Source organism: Eumetopias jubatus, unplaced genomic scaffold, assembly GCF_037043125.1.
Source record: "Eumetopias jubatus isolate StellerSeaLion01/CBP00866 unplaced genomic scaffold, mEumJub1_p1.0 scaffold_1, whole genome shotgun sequence".
NCBI classification, from domain to species: domain Eukaryota; kingdom Metazoa; phylum Chordata; class Mammalia; order Carnivora; family Otariidae; genus Eumetopias; species Eumetopias jubatus.
The window spans coordinates 214122613-214143486 of record NW_028274807.1 but is presented as its reverse complement, the minus strand read 5'-3'; the positions used below and the strand labels follow the sequence as shown (position 1 = coordinate 214143486).

The window sequence follows — 20874 nt, the reverse complement described above, 5'->3', positions numbered from 1 at the left end:
ATGTCACCATCATGGCTCCAGGCTACAGAATCTACAATGAGGTCACAAAGGCTGGCCACAGGCAGGAACGTTCTGGATGTCCAGTCTAGAGACTGCTGCTGTCCGCCTACGGCTAGAGCAGGGGGGTGACCAAAGCTGATAAAAAGAATTGGGAGACAGAAGTGGGCACAGCCTCCCTGACGACAAAGAAGGGTGAAAATGTGTCATGGGTGGAAGGCAGGGGCTGGGAGCTGAGATATTTCAGCTCCTGCTAGGGGTCAACCAGTCTGCATACTGCGCGGGGGATGGACACAGAAGGTACCAGAAAGCAATGTTTTACTAACACAGCCAGCAAGACCCCATGCTGATCCCACTCTCACTGCCTATCTTGCTTCATTTCTTTCCCCCCACTTTTCCTTATACTCCAGCCCCGATGGGCTTCATTGCATTATTCTCTTTGCTCAGATGTTTCTCCCTCCCTTCTTTGCCCGGTCAACTCCTACCCACTCTTCAGAGCAGCCTTCCCTGACCACCCCCATGAGTAGGTGGGACCCCTGTGCCTCCACACAGCTGGACACTCCCCGCCCTCCACTGGACTGCAACTGTGTTTCTGTGAACGTCCCAGGAGGCCAGATGCTCCCCAGACAGTAAGAAGAGAGGCCGAAGATACCCTGCACACCATGTCCTCACTCAAAACACTGAGTCTGACGGAGAGAGATCACCAACGGGAAATTAAAGCCAAAGGTAGGGGGCTCCTTGGGCCCCAGAGAAGCCAGTCAGGGTTGGCTAAGGGTGGGTGAGCCAGCCTCAGGATCTTTGAAGTCGCGTCAGGGTGGTGGGGGAGGCTGGACGGGTGGCTGGGAGTAGGGGATGGAGATGGCGAAGGTGGACACAGTTGTCAGAGGTGCCTGGTCCTCCGGAAGTCCACAGGAGGGGCAGTGGGCCTGTGACTGAGCTGCCTGCTCGCTGGTGGGGCTGCTGCTGAACTCCACCCTCTGGACCAGCGCATCTGCCTGTCCGCGCGCCCCTGTGCCCTCTTCTGTGTCTCTCTATCCGCTTCCATGTTTCCCCCTCGTCGGTGGTGTCTTTCTTTCTCTGTCCACCATGCCTCTCTCCCACCCCCCTCCCCCACCTTCTCTGCCCGCCCCTGCCGCCATCAGGGCCACAGCCCGGCCCCTCTTTCACCCACCTGGGGTCTCACTGCCCCCGAGCCCCGCCTGCCCACAGGACACCCCTACTGGACGTCAAAGCGCGACGGCGAGGTGCACCTGCGGCAGGAGGACGCCTTCACCAGCCAGGCGCCCATCACCGTGCATGACATGGTCATGAACACGGCCATCAAGTACGCCAACTACATCGCGCTCGGCTCCAAGCACAGGAACGGTTGGCACCTGCTCACCTACATCGAGTACTATGAAGAGTGCCGGCGCGCCGCCAAAGCCTTCCTCAAGGTACCACGTGCCCTTCCGCGCCTGCGCGCAAGCCCGCCCCTCTGCGCTTGCGCACTGCTGCGCCCGCGCGGCGCGCCACTCCCCGACACCACCACCGCCCCAACCTCGTACTTCTTTTTTTTTTTTTTAAAGATTTTATTTATTTGAGAGAGAGAGAATGAGAGAGAGACAGCACATGAGAGGGGGGAGGGTCAGAGGGAGAAGCAGACTCCCCGCTGAGCAGGGAGCCCGATGCGGGACTCGATCCCCGGACTCCAGGATCATGACCTGTGCCGAAGGCAGTCGCTTAACCAACTGAGCCACCCAGGCGCCCCAACCTCGTACTTCTTGCAGCGCCCCTCCTGCCCGGCCACCCTGTGCGCGCATCCTTTCCTCAGGCTCCGCGCTTACCTGCCCATTCTTGCTCACATCACTCAATCTCACTCACCATGAGGTGTAGTTAGATGCCTGTGGCTTTTTTGTTAAAAAATTACTTAGGCTACACTTGAGGGCATAGCATCATGTATAGACTTGAGGAATCACTGTGTTGTATCCACGAAGCTCATGGAATACTTGGTGTCAGCTGTGCCTCAAACTAACATTTTTTTTAATTACTCAGTCTCACCATGCCTCAGTTTCCCCATCTGTAAAATGGGGATTTTTATATCTATTTTTATATATGTATGATATTAAAAATATAAAAGTTACATATGGACATACCCATTTTATACTTTATTTTTATTAAATTTAGTATAAAACGTGTTCTATTAGCGTTTTATGTACGAATATATAAAAATAAAATATAAAAGCCCCTATAGCACAAGGGTTTGCTACAAGAATTCAGAGAGTTGGGGCGCCTGGGTGGCTCAGTGGGTGAAGCGACTGCCTTTGGCTCAGGTCATGATCTCCGGGTCCTGGGATAGAGCTCCACATCAGGCTCTCTGACCAGCGAGGAACCTGCTTCTCCCTCTGCCTCTGCTGCTCCCCCTGCTTGTGCTCTCTCACTCTCTCTCTCTCTCAAATAAAGAAATAAATACAATCTTTAAAAAAAAGGAATTCAGGGAGTTTATCAAACAGCCTCTGACTCACACAGCATTGCATCAGCATTAGCTATATTCTAATGGTAGTTATTGTTAATGTGTCTCTTCTCCAATGTCTCATCTTTTTTCCTTTTTTTTTTAAAGATTTTATTTATTCATTTTGACAGAAAGAGAGAGACAGCGAGAGAGACGGAACACAAGTGGGTGGAGTGGGAGAGGGAGAAGCAGGCTTCCTGCCGAGCAGCGAGCCCGATGTGAGGCTCGATGTGGGGCTTGATCCCAGGACCCTGGGATCATGACCTGAACCGAAGGCAGACGCTTAACGACTGAGCCACCCAGGCGCCCCTCATCTTTTTTTTTTAAGATTTATGTATTTATTGGGGGGGCAGAGGGAAAGAGACTCTCAAGTAGGCTCCCCACTAGGCGCAGAGCCTGATCCTGGGCTTGATCTCACGACCCTGACTGAGATCATGACCTGAGTCATAATCACAAGTCAGACACTCAGCCAACTAAGCCCCCCAGGTGCCCCTCCAATGTCTCATCTTCTGAGTGAGGTCATCCCTGATCACTCTGGGTCCCCAGACTCACCAGCCCCCAATACTTTCTATCACAGCCGCCTTGAAAGCGTTCTGTTCAGTTCTCATAGCCACATGATTACGTGGTTATATAATTTATTTGTTTAGTTGGTCAGTTCATGAGGTCAAGGGGCCAGACTGCCTCATTCATTGCAGGCCCCCAGAATCTAGCCCCTTGGGTATGTCTTCAATGAAGGAATGCCCATTTATCAGATTAGGAGAGGGGATAAGAGACCTCTAGGGACTTGACCAGTCAACATAACAAACAAGTATGCAGGAAGTAGACAGTGATCCAGAGAAAACTAAAGAAAAGAAAGGGGTAGATGAGTTGGGGTGGGGGTTGAAATCTTACCCTATGGTGGCCAATAAGAGCCTCTCTGAGAGTGGCATTTCAACAAGACTTAAACAACTCGGAGGGGGGAATCTAAGTGAGTATTTGGGGATAAGTGTTACAGGCAGTGGAAACCAACGTGCAAAAGCCCTGGGGCAGGACGGTGCCTGGCATGTTGGCAGAACAGCAAAGAGGCCCATGTGGCTAAAGCAGAGTGAGTGAGGGGGAGAGAGGAAGGTGGTGAGGGCAGGGGGTAATGAGTACAGGTCTTGCTGGGCCTTGTGAGGCTTTTACCAGGAGTGAGGTGGGAGCCATGGAGGGCTCTAAGCAGAGGGATGTGCCCAGAGTTGGGCGCTCACAGCACTGTGTGGCTGCTGCAGAGAGAACAGACTAGGTGGAAAAAGAGAGACCAGTTGAGGCTGAGATGAAGATGTTTGGGACCTGTGTGGTAGCAAGGGAGGGGATAAGAAGTGGTCAGATTCTGAAGGCAGAGCCAACATCATTTCCTAACGAACTGGGTGTCCGGAAGAATGAAAGGTGCTGAGGATGATCAAGATTTCTGGCCTGGGCAACCTGAAGGAACTGCTGTTAACTGAGATTGTGGAAGGCAGGGTCGGCAGAGCGGAGCTGGTAACATCAACAATTCTGTTTGGGCCATGTTGAGTTTGTGATGCCCTGGTTTAGACAAAGACACCCAGGAGTGGGCAGTTGTACCCGAGAGTCTAGAGTGGAGGGGAAAGGCCCACCTGGGGGCCAGGTGGTGACATGCCCTGGTTCTGCCAGGATGGATGAATGGTGCGCCATTTTGAATTTTTAAGTCAATCCGGATGTCAGCACAAAATAACCATGTGGGTAAACAGAGCTTGAGCTATGCAGATGTTCTCCCAACATTTTATCTAATAAAAATGGAGGGGAGAAAGGATCTTACCTAAGTATCAACCAATAAAGGGGGGGGTCACTAAATTATGACATTTTTTTAAAAAGATTTTATTTATTTGAGAGAGAGAGAGAGAGCACAAGCGGGGGGAGGGGGAAGGGCAGAGGCAGAGGGAGAAACAGGCTCCCTGCTGAGCAGGGAGCCCGATGCAGGACTCAGTCCCAGGACCCCAAGATCATGACCCGAGCCGAAGGCAGACACTTAACGACTGAGCCACCCAGGCGCCCCTAAATTATGACATCTCTATATTACACAATATCATAGAGGTATTATATTTGATACCACAGAGAAATATTTAAAGGCTGGGAAAATAGGATGTATGGTTTTATGAACAATGACGCATTAAGATAATATAGGCATAGTACTGTCCTGATTTTGTCAAATATTTAGTCATAAAAATGTTGGAGGGAGAGCATTTTGTTTGTATTATCTCGGGGTTTTTTAATCTCAGTACTATCGACACTTGGGGCTGGATCATTCTTTGCGGAGGGGTCTGTCCTGTACATCAGAGGATGTTTCTCAGCCTCCCTGGTGCCCACCCACTCGATGTCAGCACCATTCCCTTCCCCAGAAATGTCTCCCAATGTTGCCCAGTGTGAGCTGGGAAGGCAGAATCATCCCTGTTGAGAACCACCGCTCAAGATGAATATGGGGTAGCTTGTAATGGGGGGATGGGCTATTTTATCAACAAACAGAAGCACAAATGATCAACAGAGAAAAGGGAGCCCAGAAAATGGGCTATTTTATCAACAAACAGAAGCACAAATGATCAACAGAGAAAAGGGAGCCCAGGGCTCTCAGCCTTAGACTCCCGGGCAGGTGGGGTCAAGTGGCAGGTGAGCCCGCCTGTACCTCACAAGGGCCTCCTTCCCCAGCTGGGCCTGGAGCGCTTCCACAGCGTGGGGATCATGGGGTTAAACTCGGAGGAGTGGGCCATCGCCAGCATTGGTGCTATCATGGCTGGGTAAGAGGTACCTGGTATCTCCCTGGGGTACATGGAGTCAGGAAGCCACCAGCCCAGCAAAGTCTCATCCCTCCTCTTGAATCCATAGGGGTCTCACAGAAGCGTCCCCAGTTCAGGGAGCAGACTAAGGCTGCTGTTTGGTCTGTGCTCAATGGGATTTGTCAAGGGCTCAGCCCTGGGCACCAGCCAGCTCACCCTTCCTGACACTCTCTACCTGTCGAACTCATACACATCCTGTGAAGCCCAGCTCCCATGACCCCTCCCCCAAAAAGCCTTCCCCACTCCCCAGGATTCTCCAGCATTGGGCCCTCCCGTACTTGTCCAGACCACTGGGGAACCCCTGGAGGGCAGGACCCACGCACAAGCTGTCCCTGAGTCCCACCTTCAAACAGGGCATTCTGTGGGTGTCTGGGGGTATCCGCCACACTCTGTACCCTGCCCGAGGGACTGTCTCTGCTTGGGCCAAACCGGCCTCCTGGGAGCCCTGCAATTCACCAGTGGGTCCTCACTTCTTGGGTTCTGCTTCCAGGGGCTTCTCTGTTGGCATCTTGTCCACCAGCTCCCCAAAAGCCTGCCAGGTCATCGCCGAAAGCGCGGAGATGGACATATTTGTGGTGGACAATGACAGGCAGTTGCAGAAGATCATCCAGGTCAGTGACTCCGGGGCCTGTGGGAGCCAGGAGGGCATGCTGGGTGGAGGGCATAGCTTAGGTAAAGGCACAGACTTTGCCTAGTAAACAAAAGGGATCCCATGAACGATGCGCCTACCATCCTATCATTACTCACAAGCTGAGAACTGTGGATTCCATGCATGGGCAGGTCCAGGGCCTCTAAGAGGTGCCAGGCATGTGCTGTTCCTGCCAAATGGTCCTTACATTGCTGACCGCAGCAGGTGCTCAAGCCGGAGGAAGTCAGAGCCCGCTCAGCGATGGCCCAGGGGCTGACCCCCAGCACACCCCAAACTGGGACTTAGATGTGCCCACCGCAAGCAGATCCTCTCTTCCCACTTTAAAAAAATTTTATTGTGGTAAAATGCACATAATATACAATTTATTGTTGTAACCCTTTTTAGTTCAGTGGCATTGAGTGAACACACAGTGTTGTGCAACCATGACCTCTGTCTGGTTCCAGAACATTCCATCACCTGAAAAGCAAACCCTGTGCCCATTAGTGGGGATGCTTCATTCCCCTGGCACCAGCCCCTGGCAACCACCAACCCACTTTCTGTCTCTGTGGATTTGCCTGTTCTGAACATTTCATCGTAATGGAACTGCACAGGAGAACCCTAAAGTTCCTTGGGTCCGGGGCCGATCCAAATGAGGTGGTTCTGGGTGTGGGCTCCATGGCTCAGAGGCCACCTTCACTAACTCTGGGCCCTGGGGCACAGTGTTTGGCCTCCTGGTGCCTCGGTTCCTCACCTGTAAAGTGGGAGTGGTACCTACTGGGTTTGGTTCCGAGGATGAACCAAGTAAACCTGTAATGGGCTAGGACAGAGCTTAGCATGGTCAGTGTTCATGCCAACGCTATCCATAGGATCATCAATGGGATGGGCATTCCTATTTGATCTTTGTTCCAGGGAGGGAATGGGGAAAGATCCATGGGCGTATGGGGCGCCCAGAGAAGGTGGACATCAGGGTAATGCCCACTCATGGTCGGCCACCCCAGGCTCTGGGTCTTCTTCTCCCTCCCATATAGCACCCGTAACCCTATGCCATAAGGAACCAGTGGTGGTCCTACAGCTGAGACTTCTGTACCAGCCCCCACCCTGTCCTGCAGCCTGAGCTGAACCCTGGCAAATGGGGACCCTAAGAGGACCCATGACAAGTGGACAGAGGCACACAGGCAAAGACAGGGCCACCCCGAAACACCCACGAGGGTGACTCCAGTTTTAAAATGGACACTACCAAGTGTTGACGGGGTTGCAGTGGAATAATTCCTTCGTTGTTGGCAGAAATGCAAGATGGTACAGCCACCTTGGAAAATGGCCTGACCGTTTGGTAACAAACACCTGCGAGATGGTCCAGACCTTCCACTTCGGAGACTGTACCCAAGAGAAATGAGAACAAGCGTCTACACTGCATGGAAGTGTCTGTGGCCATTCTGTGCATGATTGCCCAAAACTGCCCAAACATCCATTAACCAAGATCCAGTTGTTTTTCTATCATTTGGATGAACAAATGGTGGTCCGTCCCTACCAACCAAACAATAGCAATGACTGGGCTCCTGATATGTGCAATCACGTGGCTGCTTCTGAAATGTGCTGAAGGGAGGGCTACCTGCTTCGGCGTGAGTTCATAGATGTGAAGCCCCCAGCAAAGGCGAAGCTATGGGACAGAAATCCAGGGCAGCTGGAAGGAGGCAGCTGACCACAAAGGGGCCCGAGGAAACTTTATGGGGCGATGGAAATATTCCAGGTCTTGATTGAGGTGGTGGTCACACTGCTCTAAGTTTGTCAAGGCTCATGGAACTGGGGGCGCCTGGGTGGCTCAGTCGGTTGAGTATCTGATTCCTGATTTCGGCTCAGGTCCTGATCTCAGGGTTGTGAGATCGAGCCCCGTGTCAGGCTCCACGCTCAGCGTGGAGACTGCTTGAAATTCTCTCTCTCTCTCTTTCTAAAAATCAATCAATCAGTCTTAAAAAAAAAAAGACTCGTGAAACTAGAGACCTAAAATGGTGGCTTTTACTGCCTGTAAATTATTCTTCAATCAATCCAGGCCTCTGTTGGCGAGAACGGAAACGGGTGCAGCCACTATAGAACGCAGCATGGAGAGTCCTCAAAACTTTAGAGGTAGAAGCAATCCCACTTGCGGATACGTACCTGAAAGAAGTGGAGGAAAGACCCTGAAGATATATTGGTGCATTCAAGTTCATAGCAGCAGCATCCACAGTAGTCAAGATGTGGAAATAACTCAAATGTCTGTTGATGGATGAATGAATAAACAAAATATGGTCCATCCAGACAATTACTCAGCCTTAAAAAGGAAGGGCATCCTGACACCTGCACACGTGGAGGGACCCTCCAAGGACACTGCTCAGTGAGAGGAGCCAGACCCAGAAGGACACATCCCGCAGGACCCCACTCCCAGGAGGGTCCCCAGAGGAGTCCCGTGCACACACAGACAGAGAGGAGAGGGTGGGAGCCGGGGCTGGGAGCCGTGCTTCACGGGGACAGAGTCTCCGTGTGGGGAGATGGAAAGTTCTGGAGATCTGTTGCCCAGTAATGCATATACACTTAACACTGCAAACCGTATGCTTGAAAATGGTTAAGGTGGTAAACTTTGTTGTGTATTTTTTCTTACCACCATTAAAATTTTTAATGTTTATTTTTTTTAAAGATTTTATTTATTTATTTGACAGAGAGATAGAGAGAGAGTACAAGTAGGCAGAGAGGCGGGCAGAGGGAGAGGGAGAAGCAGGCTCCCCGCCGAGCAGGGAGCCCGATGCGGGGCTCGATCCCAGGATCCTGGGATCATGACCTGAGCCGAAGGCAGCCCCTTAACCTACTGAGCCACCCAGGCGCCCCAATTTTTAATGTTTATTAAATACATAAATAAACCCAAGACAGCGTCTGTGCAGGTGACCAGGTATGTGGCCTGGGTCATTCTCCCCCCAGGAAGGTGAGCCCCTGATGGGGTGAGGATGATGTAAATAACGAAACTTTCACTGCCCGGCTCTCCTCCTTATTCCTCTTCACTTGTTTGAACCTTAACCATGGAGCCAGGCCTGGGACAGCAGACCACTTGCTTTCCGTGCTCTGTATCTTTTCCCCGGGTGATATCTGTGTGCAGACACTTCCCACATTTTTATCTCCCGCTTTCCCAATAATCACCCTGGGATGCCGAAGAGGCATCTCAGACGCAGCCTGTCCAGACCCAAGCTCCAGATCTTTCCCCTAAAACCCGCTCTTCCCTCTGTGTTTCCCAGCTTGGGTGACAGCAACTTCCTCCTTCCAGCTTCTCAGACCCAAAGCCTGGCCCCATTCCTGAGTCCTCTCTCTCAGGAAATGCCATTGGCTCGGTGTGATCAGCAGGATGATGCCAAAGATGTCCACGCCCTAATCCCTGGGACCTGTGATCATGGCACCTCGTGTGGCAAAAGGGATTTCGCTGATGGGATTAAGATTCATGCCCTCTGTCTGGGAGATGATCCTGGATTATCTGGGTGGGTCCCCTATAATCACGGGAGCCCTTCAAAGCACAGACTTCTCTCTGGCTGGAGACAGGAAAGATAAAGCAGAAGGGAGAACAGAGAGATTCAAAGCATGAGAGGAACTCAATCTCCCTGTTTCTGACTTTGAAAATGGAGGAAGGGACCATGAGCCAGGGAACATGGTGGCCTCTGGAAGCTGAGAAGGGCAGGGAACTGAATTCTGCCAATAGCCGGAATGAGCCAGTTCCCAAATGAACAAGCCTGCCGTGGAGCTTCCAGAAGGGACCTAGCCTTCCCACGCCTTGATTTGGGGATTATGAGATTCTAAGCAGAGACCGGACCAAGCTGCTCAATACTCAGTACCTCATTGTATCCTAGCAGCCATAGGAAACCAATGCAGTCTGCCTTCAAAATGTATCCAGGACCCCACAAGGTCAAAAACAAAACACACCACTGACGAAAACCCAGTTCAAAAATGGGTGAAGGGCTTAGACATTTCTCCAGAGAAGTAAAACACAAATGGCCAGTAAGCCGGAGAGAAGATGCTCAATGTCTGAAGTCATCCGGGAAATGCAGATGGAAGCCACCATGAGGTGCCACTTCCCACCCACGAAGACAGCTATTATCAGAAACGCAGGTGACAAGTGTTGGTGAAGATGTGGAGCCCCCGGAGCCCTCGTGCGTGGCTTGGGGGGAGGGAAATTGGGGCGGGCCCCATGGAAAGCTCCTCAGAAGGCCAACCATAGACTTATCGTATGACCCAGAGATCCCACAACTACGTGTCTACTCAAGAGAATGGAAAACAGGTGTGCAAACCAAAACCCGTACGCCAACCTTCTCAGCAGCCCAAACAGGGGGACAGCCCAGACGTCCACCAGCCAACGAACGGATAAACTGTGGCCCATACCCACGCTGGACTGTTCCGCGGCCCTAAAAGGAGGAAAGCTCTGACACACGCCCCAACGTGGATGGACCTCGAAAACATGACGCTCAGTGAAAGAAGCCAGACACAAAAGGCCACATAGTGTAGGATTCCATCTATATGAACTATCCGGAATAGGCCGATCTGTAGAGACAGAGTGGATTGATGAGCGGTTTCCAGGACCCGGAGGACGGAGGAATGGACACACTGCTAATGGGCACTGAAGGTTTCCTTTTGGGGAGACGGAATGTTCTGGAACTAGACAGAGGTGACTGTCGCAGCACGTGAATGTACTAAATACTGCTCAAGTGTCCACTTTGAGATGGTTAAAATGGTAAATTCCTGTGTATTTTGCCACAATACAAAGAAAATCGGGGAGTGCCCTTGCCACCCGTGGGGGAAGTGCTGGGGAAACGGGCTCGGGGCTCAGCTATGACCCGTACTCCTGCCCTGCACCTGCTGAGCCCCACGCTATCTGGCAGATCCAGGGCTCCTTGAAGCACCTCAAGGCCATTGTCCAGTACAAGGAGGAGATCCGGACCTGGCTGCAGAACCTGTATTCTGTAGGTTCTCACCGGGAGGGCAGGGCCGGGGGCCGTAGCCCGGGGGTTGAGGTCTCAGGCTCAAGGGTCTCCTCCCCCACCCCACCACCACCATGAGCCCCTCCCCACCCCAACCCCCGCCTCTCTGCAGTGGAGAGGGTTCTTGGACCTGGCAGACGGCATCTCGGAAAACACGCTGGATCAGGTCATTGACTCCCAAAAGCCCAACCAGTGCTGTGCCCTGGTCTACAGCCTGTCGGTCACAGGCCCCCCGAAGGCCATGATGCTCAGCCACGACAACGTGAGTGTCCCCTCCGGAGGCAGCAGGCTGTGGCTCTGGGTCTCGTGTGGACGAAGGTGAGCTCCTGGGGGTTGAGAACAGAATGGCCTATGGGTGATGGCTAAGGTGTCTTGCAGATCACCTGGACCACGGTGGCCACGGCCCAGAGGCTGTCTTACAAGTGCCCCCCGGAGGAGCAGGAGATCCTAGTGAGCTACCTCCCTCTCAGCTACATGGGGGCCCAGCTCTTCGACATGTGGGTCTCCATCTCTGTCGCCGGAGCCCTCTACTTCGCCCAGCCGGATGCTCTGAGGGTGAGTGGGGCTCCCCAGCCCTCTGCCGCGGTGGGTGCAGGTGAGGTTGGGGAGGCTGGAGGGGCTAGGGTCACCCTACGTGGGATGCTCAGCCGGCCCAGCACTGGAATCCCCACCCTGCCCCCGCCCCCAGCTCGCTGTGCGACTTTACTCCTCCTCCTCTCTGGGTCTCAGTTTCCCCATCTGTGAAGTGAAGGGGCTGAAGCAGACATGAGCTCGTGTCCTAAGGAATGGGAAGCCTGCATCCACCTCCTACCATGGGGCAAAAATCACCAGCACAGGAGGCTTAATCGAGCCGTTAAAAAAGCATGTGAGGGGAAACAATCCAGGTGCCCATCAACAGACAAATGGATAAATAAATGAGTTCCACCCATCCAATAGAATATGATCCAGCCTTAGAAAGGAAGGGACCCTGACACCTGCCATGACGTGGAGGGACCCCAAGGACACTGTGCTCAGCGAAAGGAGCCAGACCCAGAAGGACACATCCCGCAGGACCCCACTCCCAGGAGGGTCCCCAGAGGAGTCCCGTCCCCAGAGACAGAGAGGAGAGGGTGGGAGCCAGGGCTGGGGCAGGGGGTGGGGAGTCCGTGCTTCGTGGGGACAGAGTCTCCGTGTGGGGAGATGGAACGTTCTGGAGACGGAGGGTGGGGGTGGCTGCATGACGCTGTGAGTGTGCCTCATGCCGCTGAGCTGTGCACTTAAAATGGTTAAGATGGTGTTATGTGGATTTTACTGCAATAAAAAAAAAAGCACCTGAGGTCACTGACATACATCATGAGACCTCCATCACAGTTGTGTTCACTCTCTGAGTGTAGAAAACCACACATTTCCCATCAAGACAGGAAGTAGGGAGAAGCAAAGAATCCGAACATCGTTGCCCGGATCCTTACAACTCCCTCAGCCAAGGGTCCCACAGACTTGTCCCACAGAGGGCCAGGCACTGAGTGATTTAGGGTTCCCGGGCCAAGGGGCACAACTGAGGCGAATCACATAGGTACTTAGGGGGAGAACAAATCTCTGCAGATTTCTCGTTGAAAAAATGGAAAACGTGGTGGACATGAAAGCTTCAATTTCCTATTTTCACATGTCACAAGATATTCTTCTTAGAGCTCTCTAAAGGCCTTTGAATAATGTGAAACCTGGCTCAGCTTTGGGGCGGGCATTTGCTTAGGTCCGCCCCAGTGGGCTTTGCTCGGCTTAGTCCTGATTTTCCTCTCCGGCATTCTTTGTTAATATTGTACTTGTGGTCGCTGGGGACTCTCTCTTGGGAACCGGGAAGTTGTGAAAATAGTGACAAAGCCAGAGTTTGTCCCTTCCCCGTTCTCTCCCCCCTCCCATCCCTCCCTGTCTCTTTGTCTCATCTTGTCTCTCTCTCCCTCCATCTCTTAATCTCTGTGTGTGTGTTTGTCATTCTCTGTGTGTCTCTGTCTCTATCTCTGTCTCTCTCTGTCTCTGCACCTTCCCTTCTCCGTCCACCGCTTGCCCTGGCTCAGGGTTCTGGGAGAGGGTGGCCGGGACCACAGAAACAGCCAACAGTGTGGTTGAATCTCACATGTGTTGAGCCATGTGGGCCAGGAAACGGATCCTGTGCGTCCTGCTGATCAGGGTAGGTGGGAGCAGATGGTCCTGGCCATCCCCTTTGGCTCCCGGCCACGGCCGTGGGGAAAGGCTTCACACACCTGGCCCTACAGTGGGGCAGGGGGGCAGAGGGCTGGGGCGGGGTTGGCCGGAAGCCCATCGTGCCGTGTGGTGCAGGGCTCCCTGATAGACACGCTGCGGGAGGTGAAGCCCACCCTGTTCCACGGCGTCCCGTGGGTCTGGGACAGATTGCTGGACAACCTGAAGACCGACCAGCTCTCGTCGACCCCGTTCCGGAGGAGGATGGACCAGTGGGCCATGTGGCTGGGACTCAGGACAAACAGGAAGCGGATGTTCAAGTGAGGCTGGGTCTCAGGGCTGCCCCCAGGGGGCTGAGGGGGGGGCCCGCCTGGGGCGGGCGTGGAGTCCCGAGGCCCAACTCTGCTCCCCTGTGTCTGCTCCTCAAGGCAGACCCATTCTCCACTGTGCTTCAGCCTGGCCAAGAGGCTGACCTTCAACCGGGCCAGGAGGTTCCTGGGCCTCCATCACTGCAGGCAGTACTTCAACTTGGGCCTGGGGCTCTCCAGAGCCACCCTGGATTATTTCCTCAGCCTCAACATGCCCATCTTTGAGCTCTACGGCTTGTCTGAAAGCACGGGCATCCACACGCTCTCCAGGCAGCAAGACTTCCGGCTGCTGAGGTGGATCTCGGTGGAGGGACGGACAGATGGCTGGCCGTGGGGGTGGGGGAGGGGATGGCCAGGGCTGACCTTGGCCAGGTGCACGCGGTCCCCCTACTCTGTTCTTCTCCACCGCGGAATGCATATCCAAGGGCAAATGAGCGAAAGCAAGTGAACCCCTGTGTGGGATGGCCTGAAGCCCCTCCGATTTGTTTTCTGATTTGCAAAGCATTCTTTTTACTAATGGCCAACCATCTTTGACACCCTGGCCCCTTGGGAGGGAACACATTCATTGCTGTGTAAAGGTAACCCTCAGATTTCGCAGCTTAGTCCCACATGGGTTGGGAATTGGGGAGCTGCTTGGTAGCTGTGTGGTCCTGGCTCCAAGTCCCTCACGGGGCCGCAGTCAAGCTGTTGGCTGGGGCGGCCTCATCTGAAGGCTCAACTGGGGCCGGAGAAGCCGCTCGGAGGCTGGCTTCCTCACACGGCCGTGGGCGGGAGGCCTCAGTTTCTTGCTGGCTTTCAGCAGGTGGCTTTGCTTCTTTACTATGCCGACCTCTCCACAGGGCTGCTTGGGGGTGTCCCCCGCCATGGCAGTAGGTTTCCCCCACACAAGAGACCCCAGAGAGGGCAAAGTGGAAGCCACACTCTCCTTTAGGTGGCCAGATTCAGCAAATAAAAATACAGGACACCCAGGGATGTTTGAATTTCAGACAAACAACTTCTTTTTTTTTTTAAGTATGAGTATAGCCCCTGTAGTATCTGGGATATACTTATACTTACAGAAAATTTGTAATTCAAATATAACCAGGCATCTTATATTTGATTGAGCAACCCTATTATGACCTAACCTCAGAAGTGGCACTTTGTTATTTCTGCCACATCTGACGGGGTCAGGCAGACCAGCCTCCTCCAGGGTGCGAGGGGGCTACACTAGATGTGGATTCCGGGTGGACAAAGCCATCCTGGAGGCTGGCTGCTACCACCACTGATTTAGTTCAGGGCCCCTGCACATTTCCGGGAGGACTCAGCCTGTGTTGAAAACTCAGCACAACATAGGGGACTTGGGCGAGTCACGGCCCCTTTGGTGTGCTGGCTTTCTCCCCTGCCCTCGATCTCCCTAACCTGGGGCTCGCTCAGCTCTGGATGGGTGACCATTTTCAAAGATAAAACCCGACACTCCTTAAAGCAACAGGGACAGATTTTATTCACTACTACTAATTCAGCCAGAAGGGCCCGGTGTGAACTGATCTCCACTTCAATTTGGGCCGAGGGACTGGACGTCTCAGAGGGGTCTGTGGGGTTGGGGGAGGACGTGGGGGCTTGAGCCGTCTGGGAAGTGGCCATCACAAAAAGCAGGAAGGGCGGGGGGCGGGGGGGGTCACTAACTGAACCCATCTGGGTCTGAAGACTGGCGCTTCTCTGGAGAGAAATCTCATGTGTTTGTGGCAGGAGGCATAGATCAGAGCCAGCTGCCCCTCTGGGGTGGGGTCCTGTGCCTCCCACAGGCGCTGGCGGTGAGAGCCAGAGTTACCTACCTCCCTGAAGGTTTGTACTTCAAAGAGAGGAGAAAGTTCTGGGTGGTAGATTTGCATGTCCGAGGGCAGGGAAAGAACTTATCTGCAAGCTTGGGGGGCCATCTGGAAAACTCTCCGGGCAGCTTTGAGCTTTCTTGGGCAGGGATGTAAGGGGGATGGAGCCATCCTGGGGATGTGGCCTTGGGCGTTCGGAAATGCTAAGGTTTTCTCAAGTCTCTCTGTGCGGGAGTGGATGAAATGGTTTGCGCTTAGAGACCAAGGCCAAGGGCTAGTGAGAAGAGAGCTCAGAGGAGGCTGACCGGCATTTGGTCAAGGAGAGAGTCTGCGTCACCACCTTTAGAGCACCTTGGCTTTGGAGAGATGGAAGCAACCTTCCGCAGAGACAGGACAAAGAGCCAGTCCCAAAGCACTTTCCCACCCACAGGGTCTCCTCGACCCTCAAACCCAGAGAGGCAGGGCAGAAAGGGGGACAGGCATGGAGGCGGAAGGAAGGACAGGTGACGTGGTCCGAGGCTGTTGCCCGACTGGGCGGCCCCTTGGCATGTGGAGTGATCGCTGCCTGCAGGCAGTGTCCGACCACTAGGGTCACAGCGGGGGACCCGACGTCAAGAATCCCTGCCACGTGGCAGGTGGGGCTCGCAGTCTATCATTCCACACAGGACATAAGCAGCTCAAGGGAAGCGGTGTTCGCAGCCGTGAAATTGGTCAGAGCAGAGGAGCTCAGCGGAGCCTCTCAGTCTTCCACTCTTTTGTTGGGCACTTTGCTCGTTCCAGGGGCGTTGTGACCGTGAACAGAGCTTGCCCTGCACGGGGGGCCAGGCATCTGCCCTCACGGAGTGTGTCTCAGCTCGGGCTGCCGTGACAGCACCACAGGCCAGGGGGCTTAGAGAACCACGCAGATCTAGCCTCAGTTCCAGAGGCTCCAAGATCAAGGGGTCCCTGATTCGGTTGTGGGTGTGGACGGCCGGCTTCTCTCCGTGTCTTTGCATGGTGGAGAGAGAGCGAGCAAGCTCACTCTGGCGTCTCTCCTTAAAGGACATCAGTCTCATCATGAAGTTCCCACTCTCAGGACCTCATCGAGACCTAACCACCTCCAAACACCTTCCCATTGGGGGTTCGGAATTTGGGGGTGACACGATTCAGTCCGGGCAGGTGCATCCTGGGCGTTGGCCGGGCCAGCCCTGAGGCCTTGCCCTGAGTCTCCAGAGAGCCTGGGGAGAAAGCGGAGCAAGGATTGGGGTCCAGGTGCCTGGATAGGAACCTCAAAATTTGAGGGGTGGAGGGCCAGCCCCCAGCCCCCACCCCCAATTTCCAAGGAGACAAGCAGACAAGATGAGATGCCTCATTCTTGCCCAGACTGTACCGTTTTCTCTCCTGCCCCGATACCTCCCACAGCGACCTGTTCCACCCAAAAGGTGTTTTGAGTTTATCTGCCTCTTGCCTTTGTCCCCTGTGCTCAGCTGTGGGCTCCTCGTGGCCAGGGGCTGGGTGTGGTACATCCACACACCCTGCAAGCTTGGCTCCAAGTCAGGGTGGGCCAAGCCTCCACGCCCTGGGGGCCACGCCCTGTCGTCCTCCACCTGCCCCCTGCTTTGGAGCTGCAGGACTCTAGAAGCCAGACAGGCAGGAAGGGGCTAGGATCTGAGTGGCTGTGTGCCGGGGGAAGAGGAGCAGTGAGCAGGGGGTGCCCCTCCGCCAGTGGGCATCTCTGTCTGGTGTGTCTACAATACCCCTTCCCTGCCCATTGTCCGCAGCTGTGGGAAGTCCCTCCCCAACACCCACACCAAGACGCAGAAGCACAATGAGGAGGGCATCGGGGACATCTACATTTGGGGCCGGAACATCTTCATGGGGTATCTCAATGATGAGGAGAATACGCAGGAGAAGATCGATGCCCACGGCTGGTTGCACACGGGGGACCTGGGCTTTTTGGACACCGATGAATTCCTCTATGTCGTCGGCAACGCCAGAGGTGAGCAAGACAAGGCTGCAAGGTGCTCTCTGCCTCTGACCGGGCCCCACAGGGCTGCTGTGGACAGTGGTGCGGGTTGCACACAGCACGATGATGAGGGGGAGGACTAAAGTCCAGCTTGGAGGAAGGGACACCCTCTGTATGCCTGGGCTCCATCTCCGTCGTTTCTGAACATCAAGGGGTGGCCGTGGGCTCCAGGAGAGCTGACTTGATGCGGCTTTTCAGGACCACAGCCCTGCTCCCTCTCCGCATGCAGATATCATCACCCTCAGTTCAGGTGAGAGGATCAACCCGAACCCCATTGAGGAGCGGGTGAAGAGGTACATCCCCATCGTGCGCTACGTCGTGCTGGTGGGCCAGGACGCGCCCTACCTGTGTGCCCTGCTCACGCTGAAGGTACCGCGTGCCTGTGTTTTTGAGCCTCGTGGAATCCGGCTGTTGGCTGGACGGAGCCTACCGTCCTGGTTTCAAGATGGGGAAACTGAGGCTGGGAGAGGCGAGGCAATGGGCCGGTCACTCGGTGCCAAGCCTGGGGTACACTGGCCAGGCCCCATGGGGTAGAAGCTCCTGGCCCGTTTCCAGAGAAAGGGCAGCTGGGCCTGAGCCGGCCCCCCCCCCACCAGCCCCTAGGAAGCGGGGACGTGTGGGGCAAGTCTCCCCAAACCAAGCCTGTTTTCTCATGTGCACCACGGGGATGGGGACCGGCCTTCCGAGGGCCGAGAAGAGAGTGACGGGTTACCCACGAGGGCGAGCCCCCCGCCTGGGGAGCTGGGCGTGGGGGCCGGTGTGGGCGTGGGGGGCAGCTTGGGAGCCGCCTGACCCCCTGCCCCCGAACAACAGTGCCAGGTTAACACGGACACAGGGGAGCCCCGGAATGCGCTGACCAGCGAGGCGGTTGCTTTCTGTAGACAGCTCCGGAGCCAGTCCACCAGGCTGTCGGACATCGTTTACGACGGAGACCCGGTGGTCTTGGAGTTCATCAGTCAGGGCATCGACGCTGCCAACGCCGAGGTCCCCTCGGACAGCGCCAAGATCATCAAGTGGACCATCCTCAGGACGGACTTCTCCATGGTTGGAGGGGAGCTGGGTGAGCAGGCGGGCGCTCACCCCCCCCAGCCCCCCGCGTGCTCGTTAGAGCACCACCATCTCCTGGACCGGGATCCCCGCGGCATCTGCGGTTTTCACCAGCCGCTCCAGGGACTCTGGCAGGGAGTGAAGGGGGCGGTCCCCCACGGGGGTCCTCGCGCAGGGAGTGAAGGGGGCGGTCCCCCACGGGGGTCCTCGCGCAGGGAGTGAAGGGGGCGGTCCCCCACGGGGGTCCTCGCGCAGGACGGACATTCTCAGGGCACTTCGGGGTGGGCCTACTGTAGCTCTCCTCCCTGGGCCCCACAATCTGAGCCGCCCCCCGTTCCGACCCCAGCCGCCCCCCTGCACCCTCAGGACAGGTCTGGCCCACTAACATCTCATCCTGCGGTGAGGGAGGCTCCTGCAGGGGCAGTTGGTGGTGGTGGTGGCGGGGGAGGCCCCGCCTTGCACGTGATTCTGTTGCAGGGGCAACCACCAAGCTGAAGAGGGCCATGGTGGCCAGGATGTACCAAGCTGAAATTGAAAGGCTTTACGAGGAGGCTGATGACGAAGACTAGCAGCCAGGAAAGGCCCTGGGGGGCGGGGGCCTTCCTGCTTCATCACCAGACTGCCATCTCCCTCCCTCCATCCCCCTATCGGATGATCATCGAGGAGCTGCCTTCTAGAAGGAGGGAAGCTGCTCTGAGTGCCAAGTTGCCAAGTGCCGACCGGGGACGGGGTTTTAACTAAGATGCCCCCTCTGGGGCGGTGTTTTACATTTAAAGGTAAAAGATAATGAAATTCGTCTCACTAAAGCGGTGGTTCTTACCCAGGGTGGTCCTGCGCCCCCAGGACACACGTGGCAATATCTGGGGACATTTTTTGGTTGTCCCCACTGGGCAGGCGGGTGCTAGTGACACGTGGCGGGTGGAGGCCAGGGAGCTTCCTGGAGAGGTGCCTGGCCACGGAGTGTCGGTCATGCTGAGGCCGGGAGGCCAGTGAGGAGTTTCCTACTGAAGGCTCTGGAAAAGTCGAAACCAGATGTGATAAACCTCATAGGTTTCTTCACTTTGAAAACTATACACACTCTTAGCGTGACAAAGGTGAGGGGCGGCTGCACAGGCTCCCCACCCTCTGGAGAGACGGTGCAGGAACGGTCCCCCCCCCCCACCGCTGTCTGCAGCCACCCGGAGGGAATGGCCACCAGGATTCTCTGGGGACCCACCCAGCGCCAGCAAGGACACATCTTTTTGGAAAATAAAAATTTCCAAAACCAAAATGTTAACAGGAAACTTCAGGACGACGAGATAAAGAAAACGTTCTAGAACTCCGGCTGACCAGCTTAGGTCGGAAAGCAAACATGCAGGCGTATCTGGGGGGAAGTTCTAAGTAGGGAACAATAATGAAGGGGGACTAGTCCTACTAGTAATAAAGAAATGACAAAGCCGCGGTAATGAAAAGCTCAGTGATGGGGCGTAAATAATAGATGTGCAGAGGAGAGGAGCCCTGCACACAGACAAGGATGCAGGATCGGAGGGGCCTTTCAGGTAAGCGCAGGCAGCACGGGTTAGCCCATGGCCGTGACGGTGGCTACTGCGGAAACAAGAGGCCCTGGCTCCCGGCAGGATGAACTCCGGACGGAGCAAAACCGAGAGGTGAGAAAGCAAGCAAGCGAGGGAAGGAAAGGGGGGGACAGCGTTACACTGCTGGAAAGCCGCCTTGAGAGAACTTGCAAACCTTGTATCAGCCTCGACCAGGAATAAGCACCCGGCAGCCACCGAGGGAGAAGCTGGATGAAGACATAAGGCTTCCGCGTGGTGAGGGACGCCGACCGTGCCCAGCACGGAAAGGCAAGTGGGGTGTAGAACGTACAAGAGCCACATCTCATGCTCCACGGGGAGATCCGAGAAACGCGCGCGTGTGCACAGGCAGGCCGACGCCGAGGAGCCCCAGCCCAAGACAGGGGCGGGCGGGCCCGCGCTGGTGCCCCCGGAGACCCGGTCGCACCCCTGCACGCGTGCAGGGAGAGGACCAGGGGAAAACGGTCCCCAGCCTGCCCGCAGGACTAGTGGTGTGAGTTAAGGTGCACTTAACGCAGCCTAAGGACTTGGACTGAGCTCTCAGACACGTTGAGGAAAAGGTGTGCAGGGGCGCCACCATTTGTGAGGGAGCGCTTGTCGTGGTCGTGAGCAGGTGATGGCTCCCGAGGGACGCGTAAGAAAGTGGACACGGAAAAGAAGGAGGAACGGGGATCACGTGCCCTTGGAACCTGCAGGCTCATCTTGAGCCTGCACCATGAAAATACAAATTTGAAATACAAGATTTGGAAATACTCAAGGCAAACGCGTTTGAAAGGGACAGAGTCGTCCTATTGATGAAACAAACAAATCACCAAAACTAACTTATGCGACTGCTTTCAACTAAAGGACAAAAAGGAAATTTTAAAGGCACCAGAGACCAAAGCCTCCAAGAGGCAAGAGACTGGAGGGCTGACTTCTCCCCAGAAACGGCGGGAGGCAGCGGGCCACGGAGCCACGGCAGAGCGTGGAGGAACGCAGCTGCCCACCCACAGCTC

At 55.1% G+C, this 20874-nt stretch overlaps 1 protein-coding gene across 1 annotated transcript; it reads left to right on the top strand.

Annotated features, from left to right (window-relative positions):
• Positions 1–659: 659 nt before the first annotated feature.
• LOC114226107 (long-chain-fatty-acid--CoA ligase ACSBG2-like) lies at positions 660–18877 on the top strand. Its single transcript, XM_088023537.1, has 13 exons — positions 660–723; positions 1207–1430; positions 5168–5256; positions 5786–5906; positions 10810–10890; positions 11021–11170; positions 11287–11463; positions 13222–13403; positions 13512–13745; positions 17017–17234; positions 17491–17630; positions 18075–18321; positions 18786–18877. Exons 1-13 carry the CDS (start codon positions 660–662, stop codon positions 18875–18877), a joined length of 2019 nt encoding a protein of 672 aa, XP_087879663.1.
• Positions 18878–20874: the final 1997 nt, after the last annotated feature.

What these genes read in the sequence shown, in the direction of transcription:
- LOC114226107 (XM_088023537.1), top strand. Translation starts at nt 660, where the DNA reads ATGTCCTCACTCAAAACACTGAGTCTGACGGAGAGAGATCACCAACGG. An exon ending in ATTGGTGCTATCATGGCTGG is followed by an intron (nt 5,257 to 5,785) that starts GTAAGAGGTACC and finishes TTCTGCTTCCAG; the next exon opens with GGGCTTCTCTGTTGGCATCT. An exon ending in TGTCGTCGGCAACGCCAGAG is followed by an intron (nt 17,235 to 17,490) that starts GTGAGCAAGACA and finishes CTCCGCATGCAG; the next exon opens with ATATCATCACCCTCAGTTCA.